This window comes from Nuphar pumila, chromosome 6 (assembly GCF_984573655.1).
Source record: "Nuphar pumila chromosome 6, dmNupPumi1.hap1.1, whole genome shotgun sequence".
Classification (NCBI taxonomy): Eukaryota; Viridiplantae; Streptophyta; class Magnoliopsida; order Nymphaeales; family Nymphaeaceae; genus Nuphar; species Nuphar pumila.
Genome location: NC_143254.1, coordinates 30,927,244 through 30,954,572, shown reverse-complemented (window position 1 = coordinate 30,954,572; position 27,329 = coordinate 30,927,244). Strand labels below are relative to the sequence as shown.

General features: G+C 36.5%; 1 protein-coding gene across 4 annotated transcripts in view; it reads right to left on the bottom strand.

Annotated features, from left to right (window-relative positions):
* LOC149834549 (transmembrane E3 ubiquitin-protein ligase FLY1-like) overlaps positions 1-25,582 on the bottom strand; it is a 119,460-nt gene extending 93,878 nt beyond the window's left edge. For 2 of the 4 annotated variants that reach the window (XM_090011474.1, XM_090011477.1), the window contains exons 1-5: positions 25,055-25,567; positions 23,054-23,123; positions 22,692-22,819; positions 21,155-21,270; positions 15,048-15,105 (exon numbers count right to left, since the gene is read on the bottom strand). In XM_090011474.1, coding sequence (XP_089867600.1) covers positions 15,048-15,105; positions 21,155-21,270; positions 22,692-22,819; positions 23,054-23,123; positions 25,055-25,219 — 537 coding nt within the window. In that variant the 5' untranslated portion in view covers positions 25,220-25,567. Of the gene's footprint in view, positions 1-15,047; positions 15,106-21,154; positions 21,271-22,691; positions 22,820-23,053; positions 23,124-25,054 lie in introns of all 4 variants that reach the window. The other 2 variants (XM_090011475.1, XM_090011476.1) reach the window with 2 other exon arrangements.
* Between the last annotated feature and the right edge of the window lie 1,747 nt (positions 25,583-27,329).

Sequence of the window (27,329 nt, the reverse complement as noted above, 5' to 3'; positions counted from 1 at the left end):
AGCTGTTGTTTTTGCATACTTGTGGTATTACGTGCTAGCATACTGGTGAGTTTCCTGTGCAGTATATCTTTTCTCATTGTTACTGTTATGGTATGCTTAATTGCTTTACCTGCTAGTTGTTCTTGTTCTTTTTGCACTCCTACTAGTTTTTTGCGATACTGACCCATTTTATGGGCAGGTGATATGTAGCGGCGACAGGCAATCAACGGTGCATACGACGTGGCTCGAGGCTATACTTTTCCTTCCAGACTTCTGGTTGTCGTTGCAGGGTTTTGGAGTTTTGGGTTTTTGTGTTCACTAGGGGCTGGGCCTCCTGTTGATTTTCTTTGTATAGTGACTTTTTATTAAGAATTTAGTACTTTTTTCAGCTGTCTGCTATCTTTCGTCGTGGTCATGTTTAGATTGTCGAGCTAACGTGCCTGAGATTTGCAAAAAACTTGATTTCCAAAATAGAAATACTTTTTGAAGGGTTTTAAGAACAACAGTGTTCAAACTCTTAGGGATTTTCCTCAGAAAACCTTAATTGTCAAGTTAAGAAATTTTGGGGCGTTACACATTTGACCATTCCAACGTGAAATACATGCACATACCTTATAAGTAATTTAGTTAAATATTCATGATACACATTAATCATGATACATAACTGTGATATATTTACTGAGACAATCATAATGCAATCATTTGCAATGAAACTATGTAGGCGCGATGTATCATTTACCTAATAAGTCAAAACTAGTCATTTGTAGGCGTGATGTGTCATTCACCTATACGCTAACGTAAGCATCACAATCATAACCTTATATCAGGATATAAAATCAATAAGGATCTAATTATCATATCTGAGTTCAATATATAATCATGCTATAATAGAAAAGCCAAATTTATAGATTCATAACTGGCTATCTCAATCAACTCATAAGATCATCACAATTCATCATAACATTTTATTTATATATAATAAAGATTTAAGTAGAGATTAGCCAAAGGAATAAATTTACATTTAGGTCTCTCATTATTCATAAAATATAAAAACAGCCTTAAGAATAGATAAATTCTAAAGTGGTTGACTTATCTTAACACTATACAAATAGCTTTCAATCCTATCTATCATAGTCGCATGAAGTATATTGAGATCGATCAACACTTCATTCGGCAGAAAATTGAAGACAAAGAGGTTGAACCGGCTTATATCCCAACTACACATCAAGTCACTGATTTGTTCACTAAGGGTCTCACAAGTATAAAATTTTGGTTCTTAAAGAACAAGTTGTCCATGGTGCAGCACCATGCACAACTTGAGGAAGGGTATTTATGAACACCCCAAATTTTCCAAAAATTCCAAAAATTCCCTTTTTGTCCCTAACTCACATTCTCTGAATAATCGGGTCAATTTTTTAACCAAAATTCCATTCATTTCTCGGATTCGCTGGAATCCAAACTCAATTTTCATTTCTGATCCAAATCGGACTCGGATCCATTCTGAAATCCCAATTTTCAAATTTAACCCGATATTTTCCAGAAACCTCATTTTTCAGAAAATCTTACAATTTCAAAACAAATATTTTGTAAAAATACTTCAAGACCTCGCCTGGATCCCATCTTTTGAAAATCCTCAGGTTTTTCCTCGTATTTTCTCGCGTCTTTAGAATTTCTCTCAAAAACATAAAAAGTTTTCAATAAAAATATATATTAGCTTAAAAACCCTTTTGCTAGACCCCTTTTAGAAAACCTTTGAAAGAGAAAGCCGTTCTTCTGGAATTTTTTTTAAACTTTTATACCCCATTTGCAAAAACTCAGCGGCCATCCGTTGCAAAGAGGGGCGATGGAGGTCATCGCCCTCCACCTTCTCGATGCTTCCACCCTCCCGATTCTTCCTTTCCCTCTTTAAAAGGGGGCACGCAGAGGTCTCCACTCTTTCACCTGTTCTCACCCCTCCCCCTTCGGCGCATCATTTTGTTTTCTCCTCTTTTTCTTCCTCTGTTCCTTTCTCATCCGATTGAAGAAGCTAGCAATCCTACAACTGAGGCTACGGTAAGGACTTCCCTTCTCCTCCTCTCTTTTGTTTTCTGTTTCCCTTCTTCTTCCCTTTATTTTATTTTTCTGATTTTCTTATTTCTTTTACGTTTTCTTATCGTAGCTCTTTTAATTTTTCATGATTTTTCTCTCCCTTTACCTCACTTTCCCGGTTTTTCTTTGTTTTCTTCCCTTTATTTTAATTATTTCCACTAAAGCGTCCATGTAACATCGGCTTGCTCATTAGCAAAAACTGATTTACAGATACGCAATATCAATGGGATGAGAGATCCCAACATTTACTTATAGTTTTATAATTTATTTCACCAAGTTTCCTCAGTTTATGCAAGTATACATCTCCATTCATGTCGTTTAGATCTAATATCTCTTTAGAGTCCATTTTATCATACCGATCTTGCTTGCCCTGTGTATTTGTTATCTCTTTTTGTTATGTTTCTATCTGATATTTATATATTTTGAGGACAAGAATCGTCCAAGCTATATCTCGATTAAAAACTCCCTGCGAATGGCTTGTTACTGTGTTGTCATTGGCTGCAATACAATGTTCGTCTACCTCTCAAATTTTTGCCTAATAGTCGTGGGTCCTGTTACATTATTATTTGATTGATTGCCCTGATATCACCAACGATGGCAATAAATCGCTTGCATCAACGATGTACCACAACGCTTAGCCATCTGCTCCATCCTAACAATCAGGTAATATTCGGATCCCCTTTTGGTTTTGCGAATTGTTGTTCTTCTTCCTGATCGTTTGTTGACCTCAATTAACATATGGATTTAAATTTTCTGTCTGCATCTTAATCTCTCATTTCTTGTTCTCTTGTTGTGTTTTAATCTCTTTTGGTGATTTCCTATTTTTATTGTCTTTTAATTTCGATTGCTTGTTCGTGTCCGGATCCTCAATCTGCACTATTATCTCCATTTTTCATGTCATTCACTACGTTTATGAGTTATTATACCCCATCCTGTATCGGCTTTCAATTGTTGGATCGTGTATATTTGTTATTTAGGGATCTCATTGAGTTGATTCAGAATCGACTTCTGCATCCTTTGCATTTCTCTAGCTCACCACATTCCGTCTGTGATAGCATCATTTTTTTTTTAGTTTAGCCTTCACGCGCAATACTTCAGCCTACTATCCTTTTTCCGTGCGATCTTATCCATTTATTTTGATTTAACGTCACTTTTTTTCCCTTTTTTTTTATTCCTTAACGTCTTGTTCTACATTCAGTTTTTCCTAATTTTTTTTTATTGTTATTTAGTGATTTCCTGCCTTTCACCTTCTGAGTTCATGTTTTTTTTTATTTTGCTGAACTTCCTCTTACATGTATTTTTTTTTGTTTTCAATACATTAAATTTCCTGTTTATAATTATTTTTTTGTTGCATTACATTCGGGTTTCCATTTTTTTTTATCATATCTTGATTTCCTGTTTTGTTTTCTTACATTCAGTTTTTCAAATTCTGTTCTTACACGATTTTCTTTTTCTTTTTCTTTTTTTTTAGTTCAATCATTTCCTGTTTTTCCTTTATTTCATTTTCCAGTTTTTAATTCATTTCCTATTTTCTTCATTAAAATTCCTGTTTCCATTCTTTTCGTTTGCGATTCCTGTTTTCCCTGATTGTTTTCATTCCTTGTTTTCATTTTTTTTTTAATTTCAATTTCCTGTTCATTTTTCCTATTTTGCTTCATTCAATATTTTCTGTATTCTTCTTTTATTCCTGCTTTCTTCTTTGATTTTCTGTTCTTCATTTCTTTTCCTGTTTATATTTTGCATATCTTATTGTTTTCCTGTTTTTCATATGAATTTCTGGTGTTTCATATTCATTCATTAGTTCTTCGTGTATCTGGCGAAATTCATGTCCAGTCTTTGTTTTTCTTTGCCTAGGAGTTCACGTTCACTAATTAGGTTCACCTTCCTCAAAACCGAGATCCAGAAGATTGGATCTGCTTTATACCTAGCAGGAATCGACTCATCCTGTACCTGAACAACAGAAATCCTTTTAGTGCTTAAGCTTTGAGAATCTAACATTTAAAATTGATTTTGCTAACTTGTTTATTGTATTAGGAAACTCCGCCTGTGTAGTTATACACTGCCGGTTCCAAGCCCGGATAAAGGAGGAGGGTTGCGGTAGGCCTGTGACAGCCAGCATAAAAACTTTGTCATATCCTATGAAAATGAACCAATATGAGAATTTCGTTGGGGCGTTCCCTACTGAGCGACGCGCTGTACTCTCTAGGCCCGGAGGCAGTGATAAATGTGCAAGGGTTGCTAGGTCGTCGCCCAGAAGCGACGCGTCACACCGGCGCCCGGGTGTGGTGTCAAATAGGCAAGGGTTCCCTCACTTTGTTGGACGGGTGGGGGTAAAGAAGTTAGTCCAAGACCATAAAATTAGGTTAGCCACTTGGAACATAGGGTCTTTAACTGGTAAGTTGGTAGAGTTAGTAGATGTTATGTGTAGGAGAAAGATTGATATTTTATGTCTTCAAGAGACCAAATGGGTAGGTGAGAAAGCTAAAGTGATAGAACCTTGGGGATATAAGATTTGGTATACAGGAATAAATAGGAATAGGAATGGAGTAGGGATTGTTATGAGTCGTCAGTTTATAGATAATGTAGTTGAGGTCCGTAGGAAGGGTGATAGAATTTTACTTATTAAATTAGTATTAGGTACGGATATTATTAATATTATTAGTGTTTATGCACCTCAAGTAGGTTTAGATGATTCCATTAAGCATCAATTTTGGGAAGATTTAGATGGAGTAGTACAAGAGACATCTTATGGAGAAAAGCTTTTCATCGGCGGTGACCTTAATGGACATGTAGGCATTAGTAGGGATGGATTTGAGAATATCCATGGAGGCTATGGTATAGGAGAAAGAAATGAAAGTGGAGAAAGGATTTTAGATTTTTGTTTGTCCTATGATATGATCTTAGCAAACACTTGGTTTAGGAAGAGGGAGTCTCACCTAGTAACATTTAAAAGTGGGGTTAATACGAGTCAGATAGATTTTTTCCTACTTAGAAAGAGAGATAGGGGTTGTTGCATCGATTGTAAGGTTATACCAGGAGAAAGTGTAGCTACACAACATAGAGTCTTAATTTTAGATCTTAGAATTAGACAATGCCGCAAAAGGGATAGACATAGGATAGATCCTAGAATTAAGTGGTGGGCACTGAAAGGAGCTAAACAAGGAATGTTTGTAGAGCAGGTAGTTAAGGAAGTTGATTGGTGTCTCGAGGAGGATTCAGAATCAATGTGGAATAAGATAGCGGGTGGTATGAGAAAAGTAGCTAAGGAGGTATTGGGTGAGTCTAAAGGCGGTGCACCACTAGGTAACGATACATCATGGTGGAACGAGGATGTCAAATTAGCTATTAAGGTTAAAAGAGAGTGTTATAGAAATCTAAGTAAGAGTCGTGATAATGAGAATTTAGAGAAGTATATGATAGCAAAGAAGGAAGCTAAAAAAGTTGTTCGAAACGCGAGGGCTAAGGCATATAAGGAGGTTTATGACAAGTTGGATACCAAAGAAGGCGAGAAGGATATTTATAGGCTTGCAAAGATGAGAGATAGGAAATCGAAGGATTTGGGTATGGTTAGATGTATCAAAGATGAAACGCAAAGGGTTTTAGTCAAAGATGAGGAGATTAAGGAGAGATGGAAAGATTATTTTGATAAGCTATTTAATGATAGTCATGCTCAAGATCTTGGAGACTTCTCCATTCCTTTTCATGAGATAAATCGTGACTTCATGCGCAAGATTCAAAAGAAAGAAATTGCAGAGGCTTTGAAGAAAATGAAATCAAGAAGGGCAGTTGGCCCAGATGGTATACCTATCGAGGCTTGGAAATGCTTGGGAGAGAAAGGTTTAGAATGGTTGACAAATCTTTTTAACTTGATTTGGCGAACAAATAAGATGTCTAATGAGTGGAGGAAGAGTACTTTGGTGCCTTTATATAAGAATAAGGGTGATATACAAGATTGCACAAACTATCGTGGTATAAAACTCATGAGTCATACTATGAAACTTTGGGAGAGGGTGATTGAGTCTAGGTTGAGGAAGGTTGTCATGGTATCGGAGAATCAATTTGGTTTTATGCCTGGAAGATCAACTATGGAAGCTATACATCTTCTTAGACAACTTATTGAAAGATATAGAGAGAGGAACAAAGATTTGCATATGGTTTTTATTGATTTAGAGAAGGCATACGATAGAGTACCTAGGGACGTTCTCTGGTGGACAATGATGAAGAAAGGTGTTTCTCTCAAGTACATTAGTATAATTAAAGATATGTATGAAGGAGTAGTAACCAATGTCCGCACTTGTGGAGGGGTGACAACCAATTTTCCGATAACGGTTGGGTTACATCAAGAATCTGCTTTAAGCCCTTTCCTATTTGCGATAGTGATGGATGAGCTTACGAGATCAATTCAAGAAAATGTACCGTGGTGTATGTTGTTTGCTGATGATATTGTTTTGATTGATGAGTCTAGAGCTGGGGTTAATGCTAAGTTAGAATTATGGAGACAGACATTGGAAGCTAGAGGTTTTAAGTTGAGTAAGAGTAAGACTGAATATATGGAATGTCAGTTTAGTAAGCCACGAAGTAGTGATGGGAGTGTAGTGAAGCTTGGTGAGCAAGATATACCGGTGAATGATTATTTCAAATATTTGGGATCCATCATTCAAAAGTATGGAGAAATTGATGGAGATGTAAATCATAGGATAAAGGTTGGGTGGATGAAATGGAAAAGTGCTACTGGAGTGCTGTGCGATCGTAGAATGCCATTGCGGTTGAAGGGAAAGTTTTATAGGACGACTATTAGACCCGCTTTACTATATGGTACGGAATGTTGGGCTGCCAAGAGACATCATATTCAAAAAATGAGTGTAGCTGAGATGCGGATGCTTAGATGGATGTGTGGAAATACAATAAAAGATAAGATTCGGAACGAAGAGATACGTAAGAAGGTAGGTGTTGCACCCATTGAAAATAAGATGCGAGAGAATTGTTTACGGTGGTTTGGACATATTCGGCGAAGGCCTAATGATGCTCCAGTTAGAAGGTTGGAGAAATGGGAAAATATATTAGTTAAAAGAGGTCGGGGTAGGCCTAGGAAGACTTGGATGGAGATGATAGGAAAGGATATGAATGCTTTGAACCTCACCGAGGACATGGCGTTGGATAGAAATGATTGGAGGAAAAGGATTCATGTGGAAGACCCAAAATGAATTTCTTTTTTGGTTCATATCGCTGACCCCAATTGTTTTGGGATGAAGGCGTAGTTGTTGTTGTTGTTGTTGTTGTTTATTGTATTAGATATGAAGGATCGATGTCTGCATTTCCCACAGTCTGCATATATTAACTCCCTTCCCCCTTTTGCGGTGGGCCATGATAGTGGTTGTAACATCACGGGTGATATCAAAAACTTCTGTAATGTCTGGTTCTATGTAATTGCATCTTCTCCAATATTTACATCAATTTGTGGTCAGCCACCACTATGGAGAAGACATTATGGTAGCTCATGACTCAGGAGGAAGTCTATGTACCAGTTAAAGGGGTCAATGATAATATGAAAAGTGGATAAGCGTGTTATCAGTAAGAAGGGAGTAGTGGTTCAATATATTTTCGAATTTGATGGTCCACAGGAATCCTCTTGTCATTCTCTTTGAGGTTTGCTATACGTTAGCATGCTCAATACCATTAAACCACATGACTGACTATTGTAAGTCAGATCTGTGTCTCTCCAGTTTTCAAAACATCAGATCTGAAATATTATATCTTGGAAAATACCACACATTTTGTACATGCTGCTTGTCAAAGTGTTGAAGATGATGATGTTTTAGTTTTTTTTTTTTTTGAATGATAGTGACTGGATAACAGTCGGATCTTCTCCATTGGGGATTACCTTTTCTGCAGAAAAAGCCACCCATCGCAAGATCAAATTGCTGGCATATTGACAAGAGGGCTCGGTAAGATTAAGCAACTTTGAGGTTTGCAGTTAACATTTTTACCTCAATAGATACGTTGAGCACTTTTTCTTTTATATGATTTACGTTAGGAGAGCTTTGGTCAGTTCTGGAAATTATTTTTGTTGATCTTATAACTGAGATTGAATGTTCATATCCTTTTATTAGTTTTTTCTTTTCTTTTCGAGTGATCTCTAGAAATTCCTTGTGCCTGGGTCTAAACTGCACAATTCTCCTTCTGTTATGACCTTGCTCAATACTTTCAAGATATAATTCAGATTGCCATATCTGATGTGCTTGACGATTTTGCTTCATTGATTACTTGATATAGCATGATTACATGACATTAGGAGTTGGAACATGGTGGTACCCATGCGTATTATCATTGGCATCTATCAGGTATATATCCACTGTATTGAAATGGTTGGGATTTTATGTAATGACATTGAAGGGCAGTATATTAGAAGTCATAGTATATGCAATTCTCAGGTATTAGCTTTCATTGAATTATTACTGATCCTACATCTGGGTGCTGTCATTTACTACACTTCCTGTGTTACAAATTTTTTTTTTTTAGATATACGGCACCACTGCCAACCTATCCACACTCAACTCAATCCCCCCCTGTCCACTGTTTTTTACACTTCACTCTACCTATCACTCTCACGCAGCTGCTAACATCATCCACAGTGCACCCACACCTTCTGCAAAACACACTTGCAGCTCTCATTAGCTCCACCAACAGCTACATCTCACTGCTTCCATACCCACAGCCTTTTATCACTTCATCCATTGCACAATATCTCCACCTCCCACTGTAGTCACACTACAGCCACGCTGTCACACCCTGCACTCACCTTCACCCTGTAGCTTTTCATAGACTTACAGCACTGCCAATGCATTGCTGTGATGCCTCCCTTTGTACCTACAGTAGTCCTATAGCAGTGATAATGTACGGTTGTGGTTTCTCTTTCAAACCTCTACAGTAATGCCCAACATTACTGCAACCCCAGTAATGCCAAACACTACTCCAATCCCACTACACCCTGTAGCAGCATATTACCCACTCCATTACACCCTGAGCACCCCAACTCCTTCAGTCTTCACTAACCTTTACTATCTACCACAAGCATCCACCCCTTCTACCACACCTGTAGTAGTAAATCATTATCTTCACATCTATCATTGAGGGTTACACAGTACTTTAAACCATCACTTACTGAATTTTTCACTGTTACACTTGCTTTATTGCTTATACCATTTTGCTGCAATCTCCACCTTTACCTACCTACAAGATACGATATGCTCTCATATCATCCATACATCTTGATGTCTCATCTCATTATCAGTTTAGGATATTACGTATACATGAATAGCAGCCATTTTTTTTAGTTTGGTACATTACATATGTGCTCCAATGAATAGATGTATATATATATTTTTCTCAATATCATAATGCCTTGTATACACATTTTTTTGATGTTTTCTCATTAACACTCAAATATCATCAGAAACATTCTAGTTTTATCATAACCTCTGAATTTTTCTTCATACTTGATGTTTTGCCATATAATAACCTTATTTTGCAGGAAATACATGGGAAATGTTGTTTTCTTTCTTAAATTAGGGATTCTAATCTCAGTTTCAATTTGAAGATTGTAATAGCTAGATCAATGAAAATATTTACATTTTTTGTATTAGATTAGAATGTATGAGCATGTAAATATTGCTTGTTTCATATCATCTTTTTCTGTTATTTCAAAAATTTCACGAATGGGAACTCGAATGATACGTGCACCATTCTAATAAAAGGTGATTAAATTCTAAGTTGACGATTTGCATCAATGGCCATAGTCAAGGTGTGAACAAAACTTAGGATTTTCATCTTTTATGAAATAACACTGGATCCACACTGGATCTCTTTTCAGAAAATCATCATATTTTTTTTTAAATATTTTTCTTCTTTATCAGAGTTTAACTTAAAATTAACTCAAAATATATATCAATGGTCATAGTCAGGATATATTGAGAGTTAATTTCATTTTAAACTCTATAAAGGCACCAAAAATATGTTTTATTCTTCACTTGAATTTAAATACGATTATTATATGATACATTTTATGACCATAGTCAAAGATGTATTATATTTTTAATCTTATTTTAATTCACTCAGAGAATGAAATATGCTTTTCAAATTCAATTTCAAAATTCTTTAATTCATTTCATCATTTAGGCTAAGAACTACATCATATTTTCAAACATTCCTTTTCAAAATCCCAGTGATTTTGAGATATATTTTCCAAGTATCTTCTTCATTTCTTAAATCAACCTTCAATTCTTATTTTTTCTGTTTCTCAATTCTATCTCATTTTAAAATTCAATTTTCAATTTCAAAGTCCAATTTGATTTTGAAATTTCAAATTCATTTTTACATTCAAAAATTCAATTTCCTATTCAAATCGAATTTCAAAGTTCAATTCAACTCTGAAATTCCAAATTCATCTTCAGAATTCAAATTCAAATTCAAATTCAAATTCAATTCAACATTTCAGATCAAAATTCAAAGTTCAATTTAACTTTGCAATTTTCAGATTCAAGTTTTATTCTCTGTCCTTCCTTTCAAATTTCAAAAGTCAATTTAGATCTCTCAGATCCAATTCCAGGTTTCATCTGGATTTCCGAAATCCAATCCTATCTTCAAATTCCATGGGAATTTCTCAAATCTACTTTAGATTCAATATGGATTCTCAAATTCAATTCCGGATTTCTCAAAATCTGATTTTCCACTTTTTCAACTTGGATATTTTAAAGATCCCAATCCAAATCCAATTTAGAACTTGAAATCCAAATACATGTTCAAAATCCATAATTCGGATCCAACTCCATTTAGGATTCCCGATTTAGGATTCAACTCCATCTTGGATTCCAGACTTCGGATCCAATTCCATTTAGGATTCCAGATTCCGGATTCAACTCCATCTTGGATTCCAGACTTCGGATCCAATCCCCTTTAGGATTCTAGATTCAACTCCATCTTGGATTCCAGACTTCGGATCCAACTCCATCTAAGACTCTAGATTTTAGATCCAATTCTATTTTTCAAATCCTATCTTGGATTCTAGATCCAATTCCATCTCAGATTCCGGATTTCGGATCCAATTTCATCGTGGATTCCAGGTTTCACACCCAATTCTAAGTTCCAAATCCCATCTAGATTTCTTCCACCTTTTATTCTGATTTCAAATTTTAAAAAATCTAGAATTCCACTCTATTTCAAATTCCATCTTGACTCTCAATTCTAGATCCATTTTGAAGTTCATATTCAAACTTTCAGTTCTTATTTTCTAAACTCCCTTCTCCAAATTCAGGTTCATCTCAATCATTGATTATTTCAAAAACTCAAGATCTATTCTAAATCCTAAATTAGAAAATCTAACTTCTCCAAGTCCGTCTTCAACTTTCAAAAACAATTTCTTCATCATACTCTTCATAATTTCAAAACCACTTGGATAAAATTTCCAAATTCTTCTCAAAAGAGCATACATCTTTTGCATTTACACAAGCATGATTCTTTTTGCATCCTTAGACTTAGAATAAACTCTTAGATAATATTAAGGCAAAGCAAAAAGGCATAACTTCGATCCTTGGTTCGATTACCCCTGGTAAAGGCGCTAGGAACGGTCGAACCTCGTACCGACGAGCGAATCTCGTCTCTCCTTTTCCCGCAAATATTTCAAAACGGAGGCGAGTAATTTTCTAAATCTTTTCAAAATTAAGGTCAAGTGAGACCTTCGCAAAAGAGTTCCTCTCTCTTCTTTCTTTTCTTTTCTTTTCTCTTCTCTCTTCTTTTCTGTCTTTTATTTTCCCCTTAAAAAAAAGAAAATAGAGGCTAGAAAGGAAAAGAGAAGGAAGAGAGAGAAACGACAAGAGGAAAAATTTTGCGATGATCGCAGTATTGAAACGAGTGTATTATTCAGATACGGGTCTGGGACCCGATCCATACTTATACATGTTTTCTATATAGGTCGTCTATTGTATTTGGGTCTGATTTGTATATGGGTCTGACGTTATATTCCAGACCCAACCCATATTGTATTCTCCATATATATTAATGATAATAGGGCACGATGGTTTTTGGTGGAATATCATCACCAATTGACGCCCCTTTTACAATGTGTCGTCTTCTTCCTCAGCACACACATATTCTGGTGTGATTTCTCACAATTATTGACAGGTCAGAAATTACATATGAGAAAAGGGTGGATACTTCAGAAGTCATTAATGTTGAAATAAAGATAGATGATGGGACACTTCTGAAAGATTTTACCCCCTATTGCCAAATCATTGGAGCCTTGACCTACTTAACTATTACTAGGCCTAATATTGCGCATGGAGTCCATACTGTTAGCCAATTCCAACACTCTCCTACCATAGTTCACATAAATGTTGTGATGAGGATTATTAGATACTTGTAGGCCTATGCTTCTAGAGGTCTTCTGTTATCCTCCTCCTCATCTCTTGAGTTGCTTGCTTATTCTGACTCAGATTGAAGAGGAGATCCTAATGATAGACGCTCAACTATTGGTTTTTGTATATTTTAGGTGATTATCTGGTGTCATGGAAGTGCAAAAAACAACATAAGGTATCACTATCATCCATTGAGGCTGAGTATCGTGCGATGGCTACTACAACATCAGAGATTGTTTGGATGCGAAGATTAATTGAAGATATTGTCGTTTATGTACAAACACCATCCAAACTATGTTGCAACAACAAGAGTGCGATATACATAGTTGGCAACCATACATTTCATGAAAGGACCAAACATATAGAAATTGATTGTCACTATGTACGTGAAGTGTTCTTAAAAAAAATGATTATCTTGCCCTACGTCACTTCCGAGTATCAACTGGTCGATTTCTTCATCAAGGCGTTTATGTCACATGATTTTCATTTTCTTCTTGACAAACTTTCGGTGATCACACCGTAAGTTTGAGGGGGAGTGTTAAACTATATATATAACTTTTTTTTTTGGTATGTAAATTGGGCTAATTATTAGGGGTATTTTGGTCTTTTGCTCTTGTAATAGATATTGTCCACTAGGGACAGTTTAATCTTTTTATTAGTCTTTTGTTTTATTAGGCTGACTTCTTTTGTTTTATTGGGCTGACCTTATATGTAAACTGAAATAACCCTGAGGGGTATTTCAGTCTTTTTCCTTTGTAATAGGGGTCAGCCCACTAGGGGCTGACTTTATGCTTTTTGTTTTATTAGGCTAGCTTTTTTATTTTATACTTTTTATCCTATATGACTGTTAGGACAGCCCAAGTAGTCGTTGGGCTAGTCCCAAACTGCCCCCTTTGCTCTCTCTTTTGCTTATAAAAGGGGTCTTCCCTATAATGTAACATATACTTGTTCTAAGCATTCTCAATAACATTTTTATTATTTTTATTTGTGTTCTTGCTCACTTTTGTGAGGTTTATGTGTTAGCCCTTAGTGGCTCATTGTATTTGGCCCATAAGTGGCTTTTGTATTTGTGGATGTGCACATTTGTAGCCCTTAGTGGCATTGTGCTTGTGCACTTGTTATTTCATTACAGATTGCTATTCATTAAGTGTAGAATATTCTCCTTTTGATCATTGCACAGCCTATGCTATTGATCATGTTGATTGAGTTTGCCTTCCTAATGGTACCTTGGGTAAAGATGCTTACTTATGGATGGCTAGCCATTAAAACCCCTTATTCAATAAAAAATATTAGTTATCCAAGCACACACAATATATGACACTAAACAGGAGTAACATACGTCCACAAAGCAAATTCTTCACTTTACCTATTAATGCACAAATTCTTGATAACTCTACCTTTACCTGCATTTGATATATAATGTCACTCATCATCATTTTCCTGAATATCGAAATTATTGCTAATAATGTTAACATCTGTCTTTTTTATGGTTCTTATTGCGATAAATTACAAACTACATGTTATAGATAGAGGCCGGCAACAAGCCTGTCCAGCCCAGCCTGGCCCAAGAACTGGACGAGCTGACCAGCCCATTGACATGTTGTGGCCAAGCAAAGCCTTTGCACCCATGGACCTAAAGCAGGTAGGACAGCCTGTGGACCCTGCCTTAACCCTCTAATAGACGAGTCAGATGAATAGAGGTTCCAATTCTTTTAAGTGAATGAATAGGTATAAATGGGAGCTCCAAATACATTTAAGACGAGACAAATGGTCAAAACCCCTCTACTCAGATTCCATTCTCCACCACCAGAACATAGACAAACCAGATTTGTAGAAACCCCTCTAATCATCCTAAACCTGATGACAATATTCAAAAGGATGTGATTGCATCTAGGGAAGACAGAAGTCCAGCAAGGAAATGAGGTGATTCAACCCTTTAATCATGAACCTTGTGAAAGATGGAAATCTTACATCAATTAACAACAGTGGCATTGTCCTCCAAGAAGTCAAATACAAGAATGTCTCAAAGTTCCCAATGCTGCAAAAGTGAACTCATAGACCCTAGGATCGTGATTTCAATAAGAAATTATACTATTTTCAGCAACACAACATCTCTAACAGTATCATCATGATGGTGAACAAGGATTCTGGCAATGCCCCTATAAATCTTGCTGAAGAACTAATAAAAAATAAAATGCAGTACCCCTTATTGTCCAATCTTTGTATTTTTCAATTTAAAAAATGACCATGTTTTGCCGACTACTACTAGGGAAGCAGGCAACCAAACCAAGCTCACTAAGAAATATGGATAGGCATCAACACCCATAGAATTTTAACTGAATGTCTGTAATTTGACATCAATTTAGAAAAATAAATCATAAAAGTAACTTTTGTACACAAATACAAGAATGCATAAGATAAGGAGAAAAGACTCCACCAAACCTAATAAAAACATCAAACTTAGCATTAAAGGTCAAGCAAAAATTTTTGAGAAGAAATATGAATCAGTGGATTTAGAATTCGTGTATAATCTGGAAAGAAATCAGAATCTTAGATAAACACATTACATACAAGATGGTATGGACTGGAAGGGAAAATGTCATCTTCTTGACTGATCTCTTCTGTCCCACTGCACCATATTAAAAACATAGCAAACAGTTCAGAATCTTTGAATACCAAAACTCATGCCCAAGAAATACAATTAAGACACATAGATGGATGAAAGAGCATTGAAAATCCACAGAAATGCTCCCCCGCCAAAGCAAAACAGATATGTGGAACATAGGAAATAAAGTTTAAGAATAGCAAGTTCTTCTCCCATTGCCACAGCTTAGATGCAACATTTGTAGACATGTTATGGCATCATGACTGATTATTTAATTAGTTTATGAGGTAAGAAAAAATGGATAATTTGAATGACCTGGAATTTTCATTGGACCAAGGATAAAAATATGTACTGTTTGAACGACCAGGGGCAATTTTGTCATTTTACACATCAAGGTATTTTGGTCAATTAACAGGTGTCGCCCTTCATGGGCTCTATTGTAATATTTATTTTGTATCCTGTTTTTCTTTTTTTGTAGCTTGTGGTCCAACTAATGTGGCCATATTGGTAAAGCAAAGGCAGTTGCAATAAAATGTCGTAGTTGGGTTAATGATGTATAGGGAATTGTAAGGTGAACTTGTTCACCAAGTAATTCCATCTATGAATAAGACTTTGAGGCATCCGATTGGGTAGTCTCTTTTGGCCCTCTTTTGTAGTCTTTGACATCTCTTCTCTTCTCTCCCTCCTTTCTCTCTTTTCTCTAACATATCTTGTGTATTGTTTTTAGACTCTGTCAAGTTTCTCTTAGATACACATAAAAGATTTCAGCATTTAAGATGTTGAGCACGAAAAGCATGCAAAGATTAGAGACAAAAAGGTACCTCACTAATCAATGGTTTGTATAAAAGAAATTGAGAACTTGTTGAGGTAAATCAATTCACTGACTAGAATTGCCTCTATGTCACAGGGACTCGGCCAACTGGGTGCCCCACCCGCGTCAACGCGACGTGGGTGCAGCACCCGATGCGGTCAACCTGACCCTGGGTGCGGTCAATGCACCTAGGGTCATTTATGTCCAACTTTTGGACTTTATATATATATATATATATATATATATATAATTTTTTTATTTTTTTGCCGCACCCCCGCACCCAAGTTTTTTTGAAAGTGTCACACCACCCGCACCCATGTGACATAGAATTGCCTCTTATTTAAATGTTAAATAGTAAATTAGTAATAGATATGAAACAAAGTTTGTCAATATGAAAAAAAAAAACTATAAAGTGAAAAAGATGAGGATGGTACATCCTTAGTAGACAAAAACATGCCTAGTTAGCCAATGTGAGACTAGGCTCAAGCCTCCTGGTTGGCTGACAACGCTGCCCCAATTGTTGAGCTAGTCGGCTTTCTTTTTCCCTAACTAAAGAGAAAGGGACCGGAAGTCTAACCCGGCAACCCTGCCCCTTTACTCTCTCTCTCTCTCTCTCTTTCCCCCTTTCTCTTGTCCTCTATCTCCTTCACTCAGTCAATCACCCTCTTTCCCTTTCTTGCAGCTACCCAAAGAGAAGAAGAAGAGAAAAAGAAGAGGAGGAGGACCACCCTACCCCCACACCCACCCCCTTCCTCATTATCCTCCTCCCTTTTTCTTTCATCACATCAGTATCATTGTAATAACCACGATTTTTTTATATAACTTATGTGTTATGGGCCTGGGATCCACCTTTCGGATCCAGGATCCATATGTAAATTATATAATATTTGAAATATATATATGTAATTTAATAAGTTAATAAAAAGATTCATAAGAATATGCAAGGGATCCATAGTTGGATCCATTTGGACACAGCCTACGGATCCACTTCGCAATGGGTTGCGGGTCCAAACTTGTGGACCCTAATAATCAGGTGAACATGCACCGGGTCCCGGGTTCGGACCCGAGTCATGTCCCCTGTAGCAGGTAGGTAACGAAAAAAAAAATAAAAAAAATAAAATTTAATTTAAAAGTAAGAAAAACTCTTGGACCCGGGTCGGACCCGACCCGGATCCGTAACCCGATAGGGTTTTTAAAACCCTATTCGGGCTGCAACATTTTAAAGCAAGAATCGTGCCTAGGGCACGATTCCTGCTGTTACCAGAAAGGAAGGAAGGGGGGGGGGGGTTGGCTGGCGTAACCGATCCCCACCCATCTCGGCATGGAGGGGGGGGACTCAACCGATAAAAGGGAGTGGAGAGGGGGCCTCTTCCCTTGTCTCTCTCCCTCGTCTCCCTCGTTTCTCTCTTCACTCGTCTCTCTCTCTCTCTCTCTCTCTCTCTCTCTCTCTCTCTCTCTCTCTCTCTCTCTCTCGTGTGGGCGTGCTTTGGGGAGGTGGAGGTCGCCGGAAAGCCGCAGCCACAGTAGGTACCCTCGTCACAGCAGCCGCAAGGAGCAATTTTCAGCCGGCCCTACCCACGCGACTGCAGCCTTCAATCGCCGGAAAAAAACTTAAAAAGGTACGGGTCTTTCTTTTGGGTTAAGTGAGGAAAACGAACATGGATTCGATTTCCATGAAGTATTTTAGGGTGAAACCATGTGGGTGAGTAAATCTAAGCATTTACTCTACAATCCATGGATGAAATCCATGTGTTTCATGGTCCTTTGTTTTTGGTTATTTGAAACAACGTACGTATGGATGCATTCTTATAGTAAAACAGGATTTTATCTATGAAAAATATGGATTGTCATGTGTGTGCCCCATGGTGATGTCAATTTTCTTTGAAGAACACATGTTATGGATTAGTAAGACATGTAAATCTGGAAATAAAGCCAAAAATGTGGTTGAACGTATGTTTATGACTGATATTTATTTCATGACAGGGTTATGAACTTTGTAAATATGTGTATACTTGAGTTATGTGAGCATACATGTTGTTCTGGAATTTTTAAATTTCTGTTAGTATGCTCTCAGCAAAAAAAAAAGATGTGAGTTGTTGGCCGCAGGGGGAGAGGGGGGGGGGGGGGGGGTTGCTTGGCAGCCCAACCAAGCTGGGCTTGGTTGGGGTAGCTGTCGGGCCAGCCCGTTGGCAGACTTGATGCAAACCTGACAGACCAGTTGGACCAGCCAATCGGCTAGCAAGCCTGGCAGGCCAGGCCAAGCCAGCCAGTTAGCTTGGGTAGTTTTCAAAAAAAAAAAGGGGCTTTTGTTGGTGTGGGGTTGGTTGTGTGCCAAACCCATCTGATCGGGTTGGCTGGGTCATTGCTTCTCAAATAAGACTACATTATACATGTGTTAGTCCAGCTTTGCATGGTTATATATTTTTTTATATACTCATGTGTAAGTGGTCATTTGCTTCATAATTGTTAAATTGCTTAGTAGCATGATTGATTAACGTCATGCATCCTGTCATACCTATTTACAAGGTAGTTAAGAGGCATATGGACGTGCAAAGATTGTTAGGCATACACCCATGTAATCTGTATGACACAAACATTATGGGTGTTATCATAATTTAGCTAAACATGTAATTGTTTTCGGTTGTTATCGTACAGGCTGTTTTCCAAGGCTTAAACTAAATATTTTAGGCTGAGTTAAATTAGCTTGGGTAAGGTTCAGTTCTTCTTGAAATTTTCATATTTATGCTTACCTGATATTCAGACCTATGTGTGTAAGAGCATGATATGTTTTGTTTTCCTGCATTTCACACCTTAAGCTAAAATCAAAGTATTTGCTGCAAAGCTACATCTTATGCATATCGTACACTAACTTGATGTATTGACAGGTGCACCACCACTTGAAGGTTCACATGTTGATTAAGATGTGTAATTTCATCAAAGTGTGTATGTGACATGAACATGTATGTTAAAGCATGCATTGACATGAATGCATAGGCTAAATAAAATCATACATGGGATATGAGCATGTGTATGGAATGAAAGCATGAAATTTAAATTAAAGTTGTGAACTCGTGCACATGTATATGTATGTTATTGTTTCGTGCACACCTTTAAATTATCCTAAATGAATGTGCATTGAGAAGCATAGAAAAGAATTCATAATGGCCTGTTATTCATGATTTTTGCATGTCAATGCAGTGATGATCAAATTGGATCATCAGGGGCTGGGTGAGCCTCGAGAACCAGTTGTTCTCTGTTTTATTTATTTTGATGCATTGCAACAAATCAAATGTGATATTATTGTTTTACCGCATTGTTCTATGTTGTCACGGGCTGTGGACCCGTGAAAAAACTTAGCATGCTGATGTGCAAGCTTATATTATTAATTTTGCATGTAAATTTGCAAATGTAAGAGAGATGAATTAATAACCAGATAAAAGAGAATAAAGAACAGTGTAATTCACTTTCTCCTTGATGTCCCTGCTTTGGCGTGGGAATCTTGGATGTTGCGGTTTGGAGAAAACCGTGAGGATACAAAAAACTTCGTGTGCGCTGTTGCCCCTGAACCCGATATTGAGGTTCTTCTCCTAGTCACGGTTTTAGGGAGAGTCCGTCACTATTCCTGGGGGTGGTGTGTTTTGACACAGTTGTTGTTGTTTGGTATACCAAGAAAGTGACGCTAGTAGATGCTGTTTTCCCTGGTGTCCCCGACTTTGGATGCTGTTTTCCAAGGTTTCGATGAATGGTGTTGTTTCCTGATATCGGGCGAGGGCTAAGTTTGGAACCCGGTAATAAAATACAAATTGTGTGTTAAGCTACCCCGGGAACCCTACTTGACCTCGGGGATTATACCCGTTTGGTGTATCCGCGAGCAATGATAAATTAAAAAGAGGAACTTAAGGATTGTGTGCATTTAATAGGACATGCATATAGAAAGAGGAAAGCTTAAATGAAAGATAATAAATGGTTCATGCATTGCACATACATCATGCATATTCTTGCTATGCATTAGTTCATGCATGTTTACCTGTTCACTTGGTTGTTTACGTTGATCATTGTATGATGTTGATCTCTTTTGCATTTAATTGCCTTATTGATTAAGTTGTGATCAATGTTAATTACTTCGTGTTCCCTCATGTTCAATGTTTAATTCTGCATGAATGGTTGTCTTATGAATTGATTATAACCATATCCCTCAAAATATTACATGGATCTTATTTATGCTCTTTTTCTTATTTGATTCATTAGGGAAACCTGTACGCAGAATTCTTCGGATTTCTGACCCTCTCATTTTATTGGTTTTTCCCAGACACAGATGATCAGTGAAGTCGACTCGCTTCTGAGGGGATACAAGGGTCACGTTTACTTCAGACGGCTTCAGTTACGGACAGAGTGGCTCTACTTTTGTTTTCTTTTAGTTCTTCTTATTTCCTGCAATTTGCTATTTCACTTTTAGCATTCAATATGACTCTTATTGATTCATAAATAAAAGAGTTCAGTTGGTTGGTTATGAATGATAAATGTAAGTTGGTTTGTGGTGTATGGTTATCCAACTAAAATTGGAACTGTAGGGACCCGAGGTCTCTGGGAAGTTTTCCGCAACTCTTAGAAAAAAAAAATCTCCGCATTTTTCAAAGGTATGAGTTGGGGTCGTTACAATCATCATCATCTTCTCCTCATCCACATCCTCATCCTCCTCTTCTTCTTGTGTCCTAAGGTCAACTCACATCCAATGTTCAGGTCGTTAAGGGCTTGGCACCTATGTGGTGCCTAGTGCTTTTGACTACTAAAAATACATGGAAATAATACACAACAAATAGGAGGGATGAAAAAACAAATAATAGAAAGAAAATAAAAACCTTCACATAAGAAACACTGGTCCTAAAGCTACCTGCTAAAGCAAGCAATGTTAATCATAGACCTTATACAAGATTCTCAAGACAAACCATATGCGGCTAAGTAAAAACATAAAGCTTCCATTATAAAGAAAGAATAACAGCATCTTCAAAAAGGGAAATCAAAATAGTCCAATTTGCATTTTTTCGGTTTTTTCTTGAGGAAGAAAGAATCTACTCCATAGATGAACTCATGCATGTGTTACATTGAAGAAAAACAATATGGACCCAACCTACAGCCTCAGGATGATGCACGGTTCATTGTCAAACAGAAAGAATGATCATGTTATTATTAAGACATATTAACCACTGAGAGGAACAGAAAACACATGAACTGAATAGTACACCAAACAGATAACTGGCTTACCTATTGGCTACAAGTCGCAGTTGCCTAAAGGGCCATATGTATACGCCTTCAACTCTCAGTTGAATATCACCAAGATCACGCTCATTATCTGACACATCTTGGAACATAAGGAAGCCCTGTAACATGGGATGCAAAATTCTCATTCTATAAGGGAAATCACGCTTGGTGGTAGAAAAATAAGTTAAAAAAATTGAATGACTCCAACACAAGTGTGTACATCTATTAAACAATCAACTTTATCAAGTAGTAAAGATACGTCAATGTTCTTTGGAATTTCACCAGGACAGGAATCTCATGATGGACTTCAAAAGAAACAGAATTAGAAAAACTCAGAAAGGATCAATAAAAGCACATGTTTTCAGAAAACATGGAAAATTTAAGTGGGGACTCAAAACTTCTTTATTTTGTAGTAAACTAAAAAGTTTCTTAAGAAAATATAACAATAAATACGAACTTTTTTAATAGTAAGATACAATCAGATACTAGGTGTTCTTTACTTCTTGAAACATCTTCATGATGGTATTATGGCAACTTAAAAGTATCAGATACATTTGTCAAACAAGGCACTGAGGCAGTAGGATGTAGAGAAGTATATTTTAAAAAATAAATACAACATAGATCTGAATCTACAATGCAACAATAAGCTGAATTCATCCATCACCTAACATAGATCTGAATCTACATTGCAACAATACTCCTAAATACTTATAGTTAAGGCATTTTGGCACTTGCCAGATAGTCAAACTTGAATAATAGTACTCAGATTTTCCAGTTCAAACAAATTTTTTGTTCGCGTATTATATTTTCATCTCCAAATGTCTTTAGACACACATCAGGTAAACATAACTTTGAAGTCAAAAGGAAACTACAATTAAATCTAACATTTCAACTTAAGTTCAAAGCAATAGTTGTGCCTTGTTCAAATGTACGGTCATAAATGTTAAAGAGATTAATTTTCATGCATCAAGTTAATTATACTAGGACTCTATGCCTGCTATCACACAAGAAGAAATAGTAAACCATGTATTTTTCCTCACTGACCAGAGGCAATGTGCCTCCTTCACACATATACAATATGAACCATGGTGAAAAAATTTCAAGCCTTTTAAACCAAAAGTAATAAGCTCACGCAAGCATTAACACCCCTTAAATAATGCCCATTTCATTAATCAGCAGTTACAAAAGCAGCACAATAGAACTAGAAAAGGAACATTTATTCCTCTCCACAGACATTTTTTGGACCCTTTTCCATTGCTTGACACTTATAATTTCATCACTAACTTGTGCTAAACAAAATAACAAACTTGTTGCCATCAATTACTTAAAATTGAAATTCAGAATATACTTGATCATGTGCTAAGCTATTTATTCATTTTAGTTAACATGACAAGGCCTAAAATAATAATTGTCAGATGGAATCTCATGATGTATATGAAATTTGACCACAAAAGTACAATAAGAGATGAAGTCAACAATTTGAAGCCACGCTAATGAGCTTGGAAGAAAAAAAAAAGATGGTAAGAAACAGCCTGCTTACATGAACATAATGTACACCAGTGATCTTCGTCAAAGAACTCACTAGCTCAAAGAGAAATAAACCATCAGAACTTCTAAACTCTGCGAACCTACTAGAACTGTCGTTAGAGTCCATAAAGCCCCATGTACCTGTATCAGATTTCATATGTCAATATGCATGAAATATAACTTCCATGGTGAAAAGCTAATTTAAGGCTAAGGTCCATAATAAATGTAACCTATCCAAAAGAGAAGGGGAAAAAGGGTTAATTAACCTCGTTCATGCACATATTGATTACATACGATAAAAGACTCAAACACAGAGAAGAAAGCACTTTAGGTAGTGTGCACAGACATCTAAAAGCAATAATGTCTAGAACCCACCTTTATATGTTCCTGTTATGTTCCAAGCAGAATAAGGACCCAGTTCTGTATCATCCCTTCCAATTAAATTCTGTAATATGATTCCAAGAAAATATCAAAACTACACGTGAATTAACCATAATCTCTGAACTTCAAAATGCAATAGCAAAAAAAAAATAAGGTTAATCCAAAGCAAGAGAGTTAACATTTCTTCTTCTGAGAAAGAACTAAAAAGGAAACTTCCAAAGGGGCATAATGGCATCCAGGAAAAATCATGTTCAGATCAGAAATCCCTCTTCTCCAACGTCTTGCATTGAGGTTGCTATCCCAGCCTACTACATCATCATATGTAAAAGAAATTGGAGCACGTATGCTCAAATCGACAGCATCAAAAGAAACAAACTCACCAACAAACATGCAAAGGATTTAGTTTTTGTTCATTATAATATGTGATTATTCATGAGCTAATGAGGAGTACAAGTATTATATTTTTCAATTGCTCCCATAGTTATTTCTTAGTTCTTACATGTAAATATGCATGTGTTTAACATTTTCAAATTTTAATTGTATTGAAAACATGGATGAATGAAATTTTGGGATGTAAATCCAAAGGAGTGTGTCTTGGAGAGGGGGCATGATTTGAGCACCCTTAACATGGATTTAACTGATCCTATTCTTCGTTCCTCTTTTTGATGCACTTGATGATGACACAGAAAATCACTGATAGGTTCATTAGCTCATTGTCATATGCATTCTATAAGATATGCTTTTGGTATGCATTGTTTGCTTCTTTTATTAGCATAATTTACTTCGTTTTTGCTTGAATTGTTTAATGTTTGCTAATTCACTTAGTGTACGTCATAATGTTTTTAGATTGATTTAATTGTGTTACTTTTTATTGATTAAGAAATAGTGATTGTAAATTATTACGCTGATTTATTGCATTAATTTGTGCATGATGAATTGATGATAATTGTTTTTATTTCATTGGTGTAAATATGTGTGTGTATACCCTACCTGCACCCCTGCACCTAGGTTTTTTTAAAGTTCTTCATCGCTGCATCTGCATCTGTACCCACACCTATGTGACATCAGCAAAGATGTCCTTTTTACAAGCCCTATAATGGTTCATAATTTCAATTGGTTTTATGCTTCATCTTATTGGCTGAAATGATCATTGATGGGGATTAAGCAACATGATCTGCCTAAAGAAATCATTCACCGATACGTACTTGATCACATAATAGCTTCAGTTTGCAACTCTATAAAAATGAGCTTGTACATTATTCCATGTCATTGTATGAATGTGCATCTAAATATTTGCAAACTACGAGAGTATCAAGGCCAACCAGCTAAGCACAAACTAGCTTAAATAGCAGAAGCGTATTTGAATTTACACTTTTAGAAGAGGATTGCTGATCGCGCTAAAACTAAAGCAACACAATAAGATATCTGAAAACGCTTATAAGTACTGCCAATAGAGAAAAGAAAAAAATAGAGAATGTCGCTTAAGATGGTTTGAACATGTTGTACTGAAACTGACCAAAGCATCAATATAAGAGGTTGATACAGCTCGAATGAAAGAATTAGGAAAAAGTGAAGACCACCGAAGACTTGAAGGGGACAGTGAGAGGTGACATGAAGGATTGTAAGGTAATCGAAGGTGTAGCTTTAGACGGGAGACAATAGAAAAAACAAAACTCGCGAAGCCGACGTTATGTAGTTGGAATAAGGCTTATTGATGATGATCAATAGCACGAAAAACGTCTTCACCCCATTAAGATTAACAGTATAAACTACTAATTTCCAAGCTTCATCAGATGATCAATAGCACGAAAAACATCTTCTCCCAATCAATATTAACACTACAATCTACTAATTTCGAAGCTTCATCAAGATGATCAATAGCATGAAAAACATCTTCTCCTCATCAATATTAACACTACAATCTACTAATTCCCCAGTTTCATCAAACCAAAATGCGCAAATCGACCGAAAAAACAGTTCGATACAAAATCTTACCTGATCACGACGGGAACCATCTATCTCCCTGAGAGGCCTGAGACCCAACAACGGCAAAAACAGGTTGAAGACGAAACAGATGAGAATTACGAGCTTGGCACCACGAATACGACCTCTCGTCTCATTTCCCGAATCTTCAACCATTTTAGGCCCTCTTTCCGGCATACCCAATTCAGAACTCGGCCAGAAACTTCATCAGCACACCACCATCCTTCAGTTGGTGGATCAATAAGGCACGAGAAGCAATACCCACAAACGTTTTCCCGTTTTTACAAGCGTAGGGGTGTTGATCGATTGCTTGAGTTAGAGTCAACACTGCAACAACAAACACTCGGCGGAAAATTGGTGATTGTGAGAGCCCAACCGACCCTTGTTTCTCAATCGAGCAATTCCGACTGAATCAATAGTGGTAACATAGACACAGCATCGATCGCCCACGACGTCGATTACTAGACGTTTCTCGAAAAAGAATGAAAGGACGCCGGTGAAGGATTCAGAGGCCCAGGAAAAACCAAGACCAATAATGACAAAAAATTATACTAAAAACACACGACTTTCTTAGTCAAACAGCAGTAAAAAACCGCTAATGCGCTGATGATGGTTAATCAGCTTGTTACATGTTTAGAGGGACACGACATTAAGACACGACATGGTCGTAGACAACACGTTAATGGGACACGACACGAGGGTAAGTTTGAGTGTCCTTCATTGTTGTTAACTCAGGCTATTAGAAAAAAATATAGATGCTCTCCCTGACGAATGTAAAAGTCAAGCCTCCAATCATGTCACCAAGGCACTCCGTCGTTTCTGTAAAACTGGTGTTACTTTTGGTATTATGTAAAAGGTGCGACAAACGTGGCCGTGTTTTCTTCATGGCTTCTTTTTTTCTTTTACAATTCAAGATGCTGCTAGGGATGTCAACGGGTAGGATGTAACCTGACATCTGACCCAAATCCGAATCCAGTAACCAAATCCGGATCAGCTTAAAAAATGGATTTGTGTTCAATATTGAATTTTGCATTGAAATCCGACCCATTTGAAAAAACCTACAGGGTCAGGGTTCCATGATAAATAAGGTCTGTTTAGAATCCAGGTTGGACCCCAAGGATTCAAATATTCTATGATGTCAGGTATGGTTGGTGAAATTTCATACCAGAACTGGGCCAACCCGAGTTCCAATTAAGGTCTATAATTTTTCAATATAAAAAAGATAAAAGTATTATTTTACCCAGTATGGTCTGGGTCTGGTTCATGTAATCCTTATAGGATCAGGGCATGGTTTCTCTTATGGTGGGTTTGATTGGACTCAGGCCAAGACTTGGTACCATCATCTCAAATCATGTTTTGGTCTGGATTCACCTGGGTCCAAACCCGACCCATTGGCACCCCTACCAATTAAGTGTAAATATCAGGTTTTTAGCTAGTCGGATCCAGATTCGATTTTAACTTTTCCCATCCTGCTCTGAATCCGCATCTGAATCTGATTAGGTCATATCCAATTTTATTTTACCTTTTTTCATCTATTCCAACCCATTGACATTTTCAGTTTTGCATAACTCAGCATTTACTTAAAGGGGATTTTTTTTAATTGTAAAAGTGATGGGGTTGAGTTCACATCCCAGTGGTTCTACATTGTTTTCAAAGATTTGCTATTAAAAAAATTGTGTTTGCAAGTGTTTTTGTTTGATCTAATGTAATACTTAGCATTTTTTAAAAATTTAACAATTTAATTTAATTTAGTGACATTTTTCTATTTGAATTCTCTGATAATTGATTAATGGCTGATCGCATTAGTTTTTCTTTTCTTTTTTTTGTGGTTTTGGACTGATACAAGGTATGTACATTAACCTTGGACAGCAACCTTGCTTTAGAAAAGATATTTCAGATCTCTTTTGTGTTCCAACAGTGTTTCAGAAGTGAAGTTCTTTGTGGTGTTTCGATTTTCATTTGCGTGTTTGGTATTCTATTCATTCTTTTTCGCATTAAGGCACGAGATTTCTCATTATTCAGCATGTTTACGGTCTATTACAAGTTGATCAAATATGGAATCGTGTTCCTATGGTTCAATTTAAGTTATATTAATTTTTAAAACCTTAATTTTGATTTTATATATTTGTTTTTAATCGCAAACTTGATTTAATTCATTCTTCGATACAAGAACGATGTAGACTAATGTTTAAATTTATATTTCATATTTGATTTGATGTTTACAACTGTAATGCCCTAAAATTTTAATCAAAAAATACATAAAAAAAAATTAAATACGAGGTCTCAT